We start from the raw sequence: 13245 nt of genomic DNA, 5'->3' as shown, positions 1-13245 counted from the left end.
TAATTTTGTTATTTAAACAATGTTAGAGGGGGTCCAAATTCTCATATAACCACTTAAAATGTCGTTTTAAACCCCTTGTTGTAGTATAATTTTTCATATGAGGTCGGAAATTTTTCTCGCATTGTATGGTCCACCGGAGAGCCGGTGAATCATCTCGCACCGCTGAAGTAGTTGAGGACGCCTCCTGATGCAATCGTCGCCATCCAACAGCGAACAGCTTTTTATTCAAACAAGAAACTGGCAACGTGGCACTCGCCGAGGACCTCAGCTCCCTCCCCGTGTGTTCGCGTCACGGAATCTCCAAACTTCCGGTCTCCTCTCCCTCCTCCCTTCTCTCTCCTTCTTCTCCATCTTCCTCTACCCTAATTCCTCTCTCCTTCTCTTCTCTATCTTTCACTTCTCCTGCTCTTAAGAGATGAGCAGCTTGAGATCAATTTGCCGCCCGCACGCCGCCATCTCCTCATTCATCTACTGCTACCGAGGCCATGGCCGCCTAGGGTTCACCAACTTCGCCCGAAGCGCTAACCCCCGGATACCCTCCTTCTCCTCTTCCTCTTTCTTCCTCGACGAGATCCCCAGGATGGCGTCGGGGTCTCGCACCAACCACAGGAGGACTCTCACCAGGTTTTCCAAATGGAATTCCGAGAAATCCCCTTACGAAACACTTGGTAATTCTTCAAAAAAGAAAACTTCTCTCGTTGGATTCATTTTTGTCATTAAATGATAGATAGATTGCCAAATTTTTTTTTCTTTTTTTCTAATGTGAGTTTTTGAATAAATGAACCAAAATTTTGTTGGTGTATGATTGACAGAGCTTGAGCGAGATGCTGATGACGAGAAGATAAAATCAGCGTACAGGAGATTGGCCAAGTTCTATCACCCGGATGGTTTGCTCCTTCCCGATCCTTAAATTCCATTCTTTGCTTCTGGTCCAATAAGAATTTTTTAACTTCCCTTTGAGAATCAATGCTATAATTAGTTCAAGGACCACATGGTATGCTGGGGCCAATTCTATGTACTTGGTTCTATTGGAATTGTGAATATTAGGAATCGGTGTTTCTTACATTTGATCCTCCTTGTGTCACTTCTCTTTCCATTTATTAGCTCAGACGTTTAAATAGAACACATAGAAGCTTAGTCTACAGGACGCCATACTTTATTCTTTTTGCACTAGAGTTTTTAATTCTCAACTGATTGTTCTGTACCGCTGAAGTGTATGATGGTAGGGGAACTCTTGATGAAGGCGAAACAGCCGAAGCTCGTTTTATCAAAATACAAGCAGCTTATGAGCTACTGATAGATGGGGAAAAGAGAGGGCAATATGATAGAGATCACCGAGTCAATCCAATGAAGGTAGAAGATTCTATCTAGCTTAATTTTTATGGAAATGCTGATAATCTTCCACCTGGATAACTATCACCTTTACTTTATGTCCCTGTGTCACTACCAGTGATGAGAGCAGAACTGTGATTGAAGTTCATTCTCTCTTACTTCGTGATAAGTGAAGGGAAATAATGGGTGATACCAAGATGGAACGAAATTGTCCCATTAATCCTTTGAAAGTTTAAAATGTGAGTGAATTGGAAAGGACGAATTGGTTGCATCAGATTCTGTCACATTTTCAGTACTATATGAACTTCTGAAGATGCCATATCATCAGTGTTGATAATCTGGGAGATACTGCAGGCTGGAGTTGTAGTGCATAGGCTGTTAAATTATTCTGGAACTAGGTGCATTTTTATCGATGTCAAAAATATTTCATTAGAGGAAAGCTGATGTCCTATTTATTTAATTCTTTTCAGGCTTCCCAGGCATGGATGGAATGGTTGATGAAAAAGCGAAAAGCTTTTGATCAGCGGGGTGATATGGCAATTGCAGCCTGGGCTGAGCAACAGCAGCGTGAGATGAATCTGCGAGCACGCCGTCTCTCCCGTTCAAAGGTCTGTAATCCTGCTTACCTAATTAAATCAGGGATACTTCCTTCATTTAGTATTGTCATTCTTAACTAATTAGAGGTTTATTGATGAACGTAGATGTGCCAAACTGTTTTTCTGGTCAGGTTGAGCCTAAAGCACCATGGTGTCCTCAAAAGTGGAATTTGATGTAGACCTACATAAAGACTTGTCCATATTGCTTGCTATTCCGTTTTCAATTTTCTACTATGGCTAACTTCTCATTTTTCATAAGTTTTGACCAATAATATTTCTATCCATAGCAGCATCTTTTTCTGGCCGTCTAGGAAAACATCTTCATTTTCTATGCATCTGTAAATTTTGTGATGCAGCATTTTACCATTCACCCATAAATCACTTCATAGTTGTCATAGTACTCATGTAAAAATTGATAATTGTACCATGTGTATGTGACAGTATCACAACACTGGAATAAGTGTAGCAAGATGTTTAGCCCGCATTAAACTTTGGTCATTTATTATTATTATCACCACTCTAATGGACTTAATGTCATCCCAGGTAAGTTTCTTCCATCAGGGCTTCTTATATCCTGATTACAATCGATATGTTATTCTTTTACTAAGAGATTTTCTTCCAACCAATTTTATCTATTCCTTGTCAATCTGTGAGTAAATATTTATTCCCCTCTTCCAGTTATTCTGTATCAGCATCACATGCACTTCAATCTTATAATAGTTCAATTTTTCAAATACAATTGTGCACTGGATAATACTTCATGGTGGCACTTTACGGCATAATAGGAGGCATCACACTCAAACAGTATATGCTTTAAGCCTCTAGATGAGGTAAGTTTCTGTCTTATTTCAGATTGATCCTGACGAAGAGCGACGGATATTGGCCAAGGAAAAGAAAGCATCCATGGAATACTTCTCCAATACATTGAAAAGACATACCCTTATCTTAAAAAAGAGAGATTTAATGCGGAAAAAAGCAGAGGAAGATAAGAAAAGAGTCATCAGCCAGCTTCTAGCTGCTGAAGGCCTTGAGCTTGACACCGACGACGATGAAGCTGCCTGAAAACATTTATAGGTTGGATAAATTTTATTGTACAGAGATCCTACTCATTGCATGATAACTGGAGACAGACCTAGTCAAAGAGTTCGATCAGTTATATTATGTGAACTTTTCAAATGTATATGCGAAGCTCTATATTATTTCAGAAAGGAAGAGGCAGGGAAATTAATCCATTTGCTTATAATTTCTTGGGCAAAGATTGTTTCCATTCTGATTGGAAATCTACTCTTCTTGCTCATCCAACTTGTAAATGGAAATTTATATTGAATCACATTGCTTGGCTATTGACTCTGGTGTGTATTCTTCTATATTGAAGCAACAAGGGAATCAGTAAGAATATTTCATATAGTGTTGATGACTCGAATTACTAATTTGTCAATGGCAGTCATGGAAAAATGGTACCAATCAAGCTGTATATAACCAGTGATCAAGTGAAAACTCTGAGAGTTTATCCTTGGTATATGAAGCATTCTTTTTGTAAAACGAATTTATTATTTGATGAAATGTGGTGCAAAAGGCAGAGGGAAAATTAAAAGCACAAGAACCTGGATGATTCTATCAAAGTTTAGATCGACCACAACTTTAATGGCATGAATTGAACAACGATTAGCCTGAGATTCTGAGTTAGAAAAAAATAAATAACAGAAAAACATAGATGAAATCTAGACAAAAAAATTTAAGTTTGAAAATATAGAAAAATAAAAAGGAATCCGGTTTTGATCGGGGTTTTGAACCCGACGTGAATCGAACACGCAACCTTCTGATCTGGAGTCAGACGCGCTACCATTGCGCCACGGATCCGGATGTAATGAATGAAACGTATTAATTAACTACCTTAATGTTTCATCTTCTAAACAAAACCCCTTCATCTTTATTGTAGTAGATGAACAAGATAGATAGATAAGTGATTTGAATGATTATATTTCTCAATCAAATGCTTTGCATGCGAATAACACAATACGAGATTAGAATGGCAATGACTTGGCAAGTGAACAAATTCGCTGAGATTTCTGATGTCATAGGCATCGGATCTTGTCGTGCATTCCTTTCGAGGTCTCTCTCATGCGACAATAGATTCAATGCCTTCATAATTAATTTCAAACGGTGGAGGAGGACAAGGAGGAGTTAATTATGAGTCAAGTCATCAAACACCAGCAGTATGAGTGTTAATTATCTGCAGTCTTTTTTAAGTGGGCTGGTCCAATGCAAGTCCTAATCTTTTCAATCAACTATTCCCTCTCGTGGCCAAAATGAGATGTGGAGATGAACACTCGTCCTCTCAACTACATTTTGAATCCGTCGACCGTTGCTTCTTGGAACTCCGCCATCAGAGCGGCCACGGACAAAGGCCTCCACCGAGAAGCCATCCTTATCTACCGCCGCATGAAGCAATGTGGCCTCCAACCCGATCACCTCACCTTCCCCTTCCTCCTCAAGTCCTGTGCGAGACTCCCCGATGCTTCCCTCGCCGCAGTCTTCCATGCCCATGTCGTCAAATCCCCGTTCTATCCCGATGTCTTCGTTGGGACCGCCATGGTCGATACCTATGTTAAGTCCCGGCAGTTGGAGAATGCACGAAATCTGTTCGAGGAAATACCCAATAGAGACGCCGCAGCTTGGAATTGTATTATTATGGGTTTCTCTGAGTTGGGTTCTCTTGAAAATGTTTTGGGTTTCTTTCGCCTCATGAGGTTGGATGAGATGAATCCTGACTCGGTTACTGTTGTAAGCTTGACACGATCATGTGGGTGTCAGAAAAATTTGGGATTATTGAGAGTTGTCCACTGTTTGGCAATTCAAGTGGGAGTTAAAAGTGATGTTTCTGTGGCCAACACTTTGATTGCTGCCTACTGTAAATGTGAGGATTTGGATGGTGCTGAATTAGTGTTTGCTGAGATTCCCATTGAAATGAGGTCAGTTGTGTCTTGGAATTCAATGATCTCAGGGTACGCCTATGTTGGTCGATCTGAAGAAGTCATTTATTTCTTCCGTCAGATGGTGAAAGATGGTCTTAGGCCAGATGTTAGCACTACTGTGAGCTTGCTTTCGTCTTTTGCCAGTTCAGGATCACTATTAGAAGGTATGCTCGTTCACTCACTTGCGATCAAATCTGGCATGGATTCAGATGTTTCTGTTTTGAATACGCTGATATCACTGTATTCAAAGTGTGGGGACGTTGAAGCTGCAAGAGATTGCTTTGACAAAATGGCCAAAAGAACATGTGTTTCTTGGACTGCACTGATCAGTGGTTATACTCAAAGAGGAGATATTGATGAGGCGATAAATCTGTTCTTTGCCATGGAAGCTACAGGGGAGAGGCCTGATGCTGTCACTGTGGTCGCTCTTCTATCTGCTTGTAGCCAAATTGGTGCTCTTGAACTTGGTAGATTGATGAATAGGTATGCATTGGCCAATGGATTTGCAGAAAACATATTAGTAGGTAATGCACTGATTGACATGTATGCTAAATGTGGTTACATTGGTGAAGCTCAAAGGCTTTTCGACAGCATGAGCGAAAGAACCATAATCTCTTGGACTGCCATGATCATGGGTTATGCCATGAATGGAGATTTCATAAAAGCTTTAGATCTTTTTACACAAATGTTGGATGCAGGTCTGAAGCCAAATCATGTAACCTTTCTCGCCGTCCTACAAGCATGCGTCCATGGTGGTTTGCTTGAGAAAGGATGGAGTTATTTTCATATGATGAGTGAGATGTATGGCATTCTTCCAAGATTAGAACATTATGCCTGCATGATTGATCTCCTTGGCCGTCAAGGGAGACTAAATGAGGCATTGGACTTCATCAAAAGCATGCCTCTTGAGCCAGACTCAGGTGTGTGGGGTGCTCTTTTAGGCGCTTGCATTAGTTGCAGCGAAACTGACATTGGCGAGTACGTTGCGAACCGCCTTTTCGAATTAGAACCTCATACAGCAGTATCATATGTTGGCATGGCTAACATTTATGCTGCAAAAGAGAGGTGGAAGGGTGTGGCAGAGATAAGAACAATGATGAAGCAGAAGAAGGCAAGGAAATCCCCAGGCCAGAGCACAGTGCATGTAGATGGACAGTTCCATGCATTCACCTCTGAAGATAGGTTTCACCCTGAAGGTTTGCATATATATGAAATTTTGGATACTCTGTCCTTGCAATTAAAGAAAGCAGATCAGGATACAGACTTGGACACAAGATTACACATGGTAGAATTGATGTAACTTGTCTAACTTAGTGAGTTGCTCATCAAGGTAAAATTCTAAGGAATCCCCCATCAGTTTGGCGACGGCATGATCTTGATGATAAGGAACTCATGGATTGTGATAGTCTGACATATGACTAGTATTTTGTAACTTTGAAACATTGTTGTTCTGCTGTAATTCATGAATAAAAAGTGCATATTTTTTTAAACCACTCTTGTCTGCGAATTAGATCGGATGTGATCAGGGCCATCGAATGCACGCAGTAAATAAGTTCATTTGTGTTTTAGTTGTAATTCATGAATAACACCATCTCATGCATGAACCAATTAAACAGGGGTAAGAACCACATCTGCAGGCAAAACCATTTTAATTACTCCTGCATAATTAACCCTCATCACAGTAATTACTAACACTAATAAAAAACACATTAATGATGTGTTAATGTTTCTTTCCGAAAGGACCTCACTCCTCAACGAACTTCTGAAATTTTACACTCAAAGGACCCACATTAAACGTATTGGGGTATACTCGATGGGAGGTATGAGAAGAATGGATAATTTAATAGAGAAAAACACCATCAGCATAAGCATAATAAGTTAATTGCTACTAGAAATTTAGAATCATATGAATAAATGTAACAAATGGTAATGGATCGGATTTCCATCCGAGCTCTTCCAAATATAAGTGGGATTTTCTTATCCAAATAATCTATATGGATAATGGAATTGCAAATAGAACCATGTCAGCCTCTCTCGCTCCTATAAATAGCCTATATTTTTCCCTTTGCCTCACTCCATTCTTCTCTACAAACACTTTCTTCTCTTTCTACTGCCTCAAATTAATCAATGGCTTCTTTAGCTTTGGCTTCCTCCTCCACCGATTCCAACTGGTGGGTCTACACCCTACCTGCTTTTCTCGGTACGGACGCGATTCTATGCGACCGCACCCTCCCCTTCGCCTCTCTCCTTGTCGCCCTACTTTTCTCTGGTGTTATCGTCTCATGGGCCTTCTCCTCCGGTGGGCCAGCGTGGGCGAATAATAGGAGCCGCATGGGCGCTACACAGATCCCCGGACCACGCGGCCTCCCGTTGTTCGGCAGTATCTTTACTCTAACACGAGGACTCCCCCACCGTGCCCTTGCCGCCATGGCTCGGACCGGAAAGGCCACCCATCTCATGGCCTTCTCCATCGGCTGCACCCCCGCCGTCGTCTCCTCCGACCCCACCATAGCTCGTGAGATCCTTTCCCATCCTTGCTTCGCCGACCGTCCATTGAAGCGCTCCGCGCGCGAGCTCATGTTCGGCCGCGCCATCGGCTTCGCGCCTAGCGGCTCCTACTGGCGCCTCCTCCGCAGGATCGCCTCCACCCACTTGTTCGCTCCCCGCCGCATCGCGGCGCACGAGCCGGGACGCCAAACCGACTGCGCCGCCATGTTAAATAGCGTAGCCGCCGAGCAGGCCAAGAGTGGGACCGTACGCCTCCGCGGCCACCTCCAGGGCGCGGCGCTGAACAACGTCATGGGGAGCGTGTTCGGCAAGAGATACGACGTGTCGAGCGTGAATCCCGAGGCGGAGGAGCTGATGGTGATGGTGAGGGAAGGCTTCGACCTCTTGGGCGCCTTCAACTGGTCGGATCACCTCCCTTGGCTCGCCAGCCTCTACGACCCTTCTCATGTCAAGCAGAGGTGCGCTGCCCTCGTGCCACGAGTGCGCAAGCTCGTAGGAGGCATCATCGACGAGCACCGGAGTTCGGCAACTAAGCAGCTCGGCGACAATGCCGACTTTGTGGACGTGCTGCTCTCCCTTCAGGGCGAGGAGAAGCTCAACGAGGATGACATGATCGCAGTTCTGTGGGTATGTGATCGATTAAGTCGCTGTCTAATTAATATCTATGTCCTTGCATATCGAGTGACGTTTGATTTAACTTTCTTCGGCAGGAGATGATCTTCCGCGGTACGGACACCACCGCTCTCCTCACCGAATGGACCATGGCCGAGCTTGTCCTCCACCCCGCCATCCAATCCAAGCTCCGCAGCGAAATCGACTCCGTCGCCGGACCCAATGGATTCGTTAGTGATGCCGACGTGGCGAAGATGCCCTACCTCCAGGCTGTAGTGAAGGAGACCCTCCGATCCCACCCTCCCGGCCCGCTCCTCTCCTGGGCCCGTTTGTCCACGTCGGACGTCCAGCTCGGCAACGGCATGGTGGTCCCAGCCGGAACCACGGCCATGGTCAACATGTGGGCCATCACCCACGACCCCGCCGTGTGGGCCGACCCCGACGAGTTCATCCCCGAGCGCTTCGTTGTCTCCGAGGGCGGCGCCGACGTGGACGTGAGAGGCGGCGACCTCAGGCTTGCACCCTTCGGCGCAGGCCGCCGTGTTTGCCCTGGGAAAAATCTCGGCATAGTGACGGTCGGACTGTGGGTTGCCAGGCTGGTTCACCACTTCGAGTGGGGCCCTGCTGAGGGTGCTGCCGTGGACCTCACAGAGGTGCTCAAACTTTCCTCCGAGATGAAGAACCCCCTCACTGCCGTCGCAGTTCCCAGGGATAATATTCTGGCTGCTTGACATTATACAACTACGATATATATCTTAAATTAATAAAATTAAGTTTTATTATATATGGGACTCATGTAATTCCGGTTCCTTTTCATTCCATGCACCAACCACATCATTCTTGTAATCATCCTCTTTCACAGTCCCATCCATGTCATGACGCCATTCAAATAAACACATCAATACTGAGAGACAGAATTCTTTTTACTGTAAGTCTCGTGTCCTCCTCGACCAATTACCACACCCGCCGGCGAAAAATAAAATAAAATAAAAAAATATATAGAATCCGACTAGGATCGGGGTATTGAACCCGACGTGAATCGAACACGCAACCTTCTGATCTGGAGTCAGACGCGCTACCATTGCGCCACGGATCCTGGTTAATTAGGCAACATCATTCCTCCTATTTGGAATCTAACCATATCTTATCTATTAATTAATTAATGCTTTTCTATTGGAAACATTGAATCGGGATATATATATTCAAATTATATCACCTTTGCCTTAAGATATCAAGACAGAATCTTTCGGATTCCTTAAGTAACATCCGACACTGACTAATTTCTCATGTGAACAAATTAATTAATCAATTAGATGTAATCCAGAACTCGGAAGGAAGCTTACATATAAAATATTCAGAATCCAGTTCAGCTTAATCCAATCAAACTTCTCCCACATGCCATTGCTTTCTTAGAGCTCCTTCAAACAAGGAGATGCTCGACGTTTAATAACATTTAATTACTTCTTCTTCCTCTCCGCATTGCAGTTTTAACGGTGAAAGAATGTTCTACGATATCTTTGTGATTGAAGAGAATCTTTGATCTGGTTATTAATATAACATGTGCGAACGGGCGAAGCACAAAGTAGTCAAGGTTCCTTCATGGCTAAACCCCACCCACACATATATAATAAAACAAATAAAATAAATAAGAAAAGTCTACTACTATAAATTCTACATGACATTTTTTATAGTACGAATCAATCAAGCACGTTACTTAAAAATGCTTGTATTTCGTAAGAAGCCCTCTTTCCCTTGCAAGTAATATGATGTGATCTTAGTGCTGGTAGAGAAATTTAGAAAGGAGATCATTTGATACGCGATGTGATTGTTGTAATCTATCTATCTAATCTATAGGGTCACTTGAATGTGTTGTCAAATTAAACTACCTCAGTTGTCACGAGGATTAATTTAACACAACATTAATTACAGTTAGCTTTAAGTTGGGGAAAGAAAACGTTCTTTTTCCTTCTCTAGAATCCTTGGAAGACAACCGACATCTTCTTTGCAGCTCCCGATGAACTCTTATTTGACTTGCTGAGTTGTTCCCACGTAAGGATTTATTGCAGACCTATCTCTAAAGACTACATAGGCCGACATGCATGCTATATTGGATGAAGAGAGAGCCCTTTAGAATATAATCTACAATGAAACAAGTTCAGCATTTGATGAAGTTAAAAGGGGGAGAGAGATCTAGAGAGAGAGAGAGAGAGAGGAAGAAGAAGAAGAAGAAGCCAACAACCTTCATTTAAGGCATGCTTACATGTCGATTGATGTAGAAACCACAGTGGATTATTTTTTTGTATAAGAAATCCGAACACTGGAACTTGTCGGTGGTTTTGGCGAGGACAGTAGCTAATTTTTGCAGTCTATTATATTATCAGCATATGTTTTGTCTTCAAATTTAAAGAGCTTATTATTTTGGGTTAGAACTGAGAATTTTAATAGAATTGGACGACCCAAAATATGTTTTGTTGTCAAATTTAAACTACTCTTTTTAGCTTTTATTTGTATCACTTTTGGTCCTACGTGATTTTGTTGTGAATCGAGCTAAGGTGAATATATTTATAGAGATGGTGATAGCAAATTGATAATAAAATTAATGAAGATGATGAGGTTTATATACTGAAAGTGGAAGCGATAACGAAGATAACAATAATGTGCGATAGATCTATGATTTGAAAAAAAAATAAGAGGAAGAATATTGTCGGCCCTAAAGAAAAAAAGGGATCGATGAATAAGGAGAAAAGTGTTAGTTGGCAGCTAAGGCTTAAGAGAGGATAGAGAAGATGGCTGGTCGTAATGGACTAGGAAGATCAACAGTCGAGAAGAAAGGGAATAATGTTGGCTTTAGATTGAAAGAGAAGGTTAAGAGAGATGAGGTAGGAGATAATAAAATGTCAATATTCTTCCATAAATTTAAATGATTGTATTAACATATTTAGAGACTAACGAAAAATTTATATAATTCAAATTAATTCTAACACAATGACTTCAGTGCTAGATGTTCACGTCGTTGGATTGGCATTAGAACGTTGTTGACCAAGCTATAGTCTCAGGTTCAAGCGTTTGACTGTTGGGCTATGACCGTTCGAATGTCAAAACCCAAAAGCCTTATTCTTCGATGTGGCTTCTGCATTCGAATGCCATCTAATGCCATTACAACATAGCTCGAGTATGTTATTATTGATGATAACATAATTCATCGCAGTGAACTCAATATCCCTACTCCCCTCCGAGGTGATCCAATCTGGCTCGGATCACATCAGATTTAGAGTAATATGAAATTATTAACTTTTTTCATCCAAATATAATACATAAATAATATAATATTATAATTATCTATATTAGATTAATAATCTCATCAATTGAGTAAATATGAATAGTTCTAATATGATTAAAATTTTCATTTCAAAATAATAAATTTACGTGATAGTTAAATATTAAATATTATTTGAGCTTTACAATCCTAGATAAAAGAAAATAGAAGAGATTAAAAGTGTATTGTATTTTAAATATAATAGAAAGAGAATGATAAACTGACATTTAATTAATATTTCTTATGGCATAAAATTTTTCTTTAATATTTTTTAAAGTTTTCTTGTACTTTCTCTTATGATTTTGTTTAGTTTGACAAATATATATTTAGTGGATAGTTTTTAAGTTAAAAAGCAAAACCACACAGCAATACTGGGTAAATATGTAATTATTGCCTGCGGCTACTAGACGAAAAGATTTGGCTATCTTTGTGGGTCCATCTTCCATGTGACCCCACGTGGACATAAATCGACAAGTGTGTCCAGCCGTAGATTTCGTTGAAACCAAATCACCGTTCTCCTCAAAAACCGTGCCACCATGGCGGCCCCCACCTCATCAGACGTGTCCCCTCGCGCAGACGGAACTCAGCGAGGTTCCCCCCGCTGCCATGTGTCCCTTTTTGTCTCCCTCCTCCATCAATCCCATGCTTTTGTCGCTACTCTGTCCAGGTCAACGGTCAAAGATTCATTGACCCGGGTTCGCCTCGACTCGTATACAGTGGCAGGTGCAGACTACCGACACGAGCTAGACCCGTGGGCCATGCCCATGCCCATGCCCACCGTAAAATTTTACCCATATTATGTACGTCTTGGTGACTTCATGTGTGTGTGTGGTTTAGCACCATATCAAGTAAGAAAAAAAATATATAACGTGGAGAAAAAAACTCTTTAAGTATCTTATCTTAATTTAATATCCGTCTCTTCGATAGGACTCGGTGCCCATACCATGACACAGTCCGGAGTATACCAACTAGCCTACAGTGCACGTCTATGTTGTTCTCGTTACTTTTTCTTTAATTCATTAACCCTAGTTGATATGCACATTTTTGTGGGTCCCTGGACCCTGAGAGACGAACAGAGGGGCAATGCTTCTGTTCATATTGTAAATGCTAGAGTATGCACACGTCCTCGACCGTTTTAATGTATTTGGTTCAATTGCCTGACTTGTGAACACCATGCATGGAATGATGCATGTCTCACTGTTCCTCTATGTGCAAACAGTGAACATGGATAGTAGTATTTGGAGTACTACTCGAAGATTAAATTTGAAGGCTTCGTTATATGGTAACTGGCAAGTGTTTATTCGTTTACTAATTTGACGTGCTTAGGGATCACTGCAGCTTTCTTCTGTTCTATTTTCTACTTTTAAAGAAATAGAGCGAGATCTAGTTTATCGACAAGAGAATCCTGAACTTGACTAGTAGATCTGGTGAAGGTAGATCCTTATGTACTATAGAAACCAAGAAATCTGGACGATACAATGCATGTTGACTAAATGTTATAAATCAAATGCCATACATTGAGCATTATTAGAGAGAGAGAGAGAGAGAGAGAGAGAGAGACAGAGAGGGAGAGAGAGAGACAGAGAGTGGAGAGAGAGAGACAGAGAGACAGAGAGAGTTAAATCTACAAAGTAAATGAGGCATGCAACAGTAGAGCGTTAGATCCACAGAGTAAATGAGAGGGCATGCAATCAACAACGCTCTACGATGCACATCATTAGAGAATTAATGAGTAAAACGTACGAACAGCATAGGGATCGTTTAGAGGTTATGATGGGAATTGATTACAGCCGCATAACATATGAGCTTATCCTCCTCACTCTTTTGTCAGCCAAATTAATTAACGTTTGAAGGCGACGTAACTGGAACAATACTAATAAGTTACTGCAGTCGGCCGCAGTAAATG

General features: G+C 41.6%; 3 protein-coding genes and 2 non-coding genes across 5 annotated transcripts; 3 read left to right on the top strand and 2 right to left on the bottom strand.

Annotated features, from left to right (window-relative positions):
- Positions 1-228: 228 nt before the first annotated feature.
- On the top strand, positions 229-3275 carry LOC140778099 (uncharacterized). Its single transcript, XM_073122656.1, has 5 exons — positions 229-668; positions 813-887; positions 1214-1353; positions 1803-1940; positions 2781-3275. Exons 1-5 carry the CDS (start codon positions 416-418, stop codon positions 2988-2990), a joined length of 816 nt encoding a protein of 271 aa, XP_072978757.1. The 5' UTR covers positions 229-415; the 3' UTR covers positions 2991-3275.
- Positions 3276-3716: 441 nt separating this feature from the next.
- Positions 3717-3788, bottom strand: TRNAW-CCA (transfer RNA tryptophan (anticodon CCA)). Its single transcript has one exon. It is a non-coding gene; the product is annotated as a tRNA-Trp (tRNA).
- A 147-nt stretch (positions 3789-3935) lies between these two features.
- Positions 3936-6373, top strand: LOC140778836 (pentatricopeptide repeat-containing protein At4g19191, mitochondrial). Its single transcript, XM_073123709.1, has one exon. The coding sequence runs from the start codon at positions 4251-4253 to the stop codon at positions 6201-6203; it is 1953 nt and encodes a 650-aa protein (XP_072979810.1). The 5' UTR covers positions 3936-4250; the 3' UTR covers positions 6204-6373.
- Positions 6374-6998: 625 nt separating this feature from the next.
- LOC140779163 (cytochrome P450 78A11-like) lies at positions 6999-8926 on the top strand. Its single transcript, XM_073124146.1, has 2 exons — positions 6999-8038; positions 8122-8926. Exons 1-2 carry the CDS (start codon positions 7031-7033, stop codon positions 8752-8754), a joined length of 1641 nt encoding a protein of 546 aa, XP_072980247.1. The 5' UTR covers positions 6999-7030; the 3' UTR covers positions 8755-8926.
- A 121-nt stretch (positions 8927-9047) lies between these two features.
- TRNAW-CCA (transfer RNA tryptophan (anticodon CCA)) lies at positions 9048-9119 on the bottom strand. The gene has a single exon. It is a non-coding gene; the product is annotated as a tRNA-Trp (tRNA).
- Positions 9120-13245: the final 4126 nt, after the last annotated feature.

This window comes from Typha angustifolia, chromosome 15 (assembly GCF_048772165.1).
Source record: "Typha angustifolia cultivar Huaian chromosome 15, ASM4877216v1, whole genome shotgun sequence".
Taxonomy (NCBI): Eukaryota; Viridiplantae; Streptophyta; class Magnoliopsida; order Poales; family Typhaceae; genus Typha; species Typha angustifolia.
Note: the sequence above shows the minus strand (reverse complement) of the source record. Positions and strands in the feature narration are given on the sequence as shown.

Excerpts from the sequence above, each read along its gene's own strand:
- LOC140778099 (XM_073122656.1), top strand. The coding sequence starts at position 416 with ATGAGCAGCTTGAGATCAATTTGCCGCCCGCACGCCGCCATCTCCTCA. Across the intron at positions 669-812 it reads ATCCCCTTACGAAACACTTG|AGCTTGAGCGAGATGCTGAT; the intron begins GTAATTCTTCAA and ends TATGATTGACAG. Across the intron at positions 1,354-1,802 it reads ACCGAGTCAATCCAATGAAG|GCTTCCCAGGCATGGATGGA; the intron begins GTAGAAGATTCT and ends AATTCTTTTCAG.
- LOC140778836 (XM_073123709.1), top strand. The coding sequence starts at position 4,251 with ATGAACACTCGTCCTCTCAACTACATTTTGAATCCGTCGACCGTTGCT.
- LOC140779163 (XM_073124146.1), top strand. The coding sequence starts at position 7,031 with ATGGCTTCTTTAGCTTTGGCTTCCTCCTCCACCGATTCCAACTGGTGG. Across the intron at positions 8,039-8,121 it reads ACATGATCGCAGTTCTGTGG|GAGATGATCTTCCGCGGTAC; the intron begins GTATGTGATCGA and ends TTTCTTCGGCAG.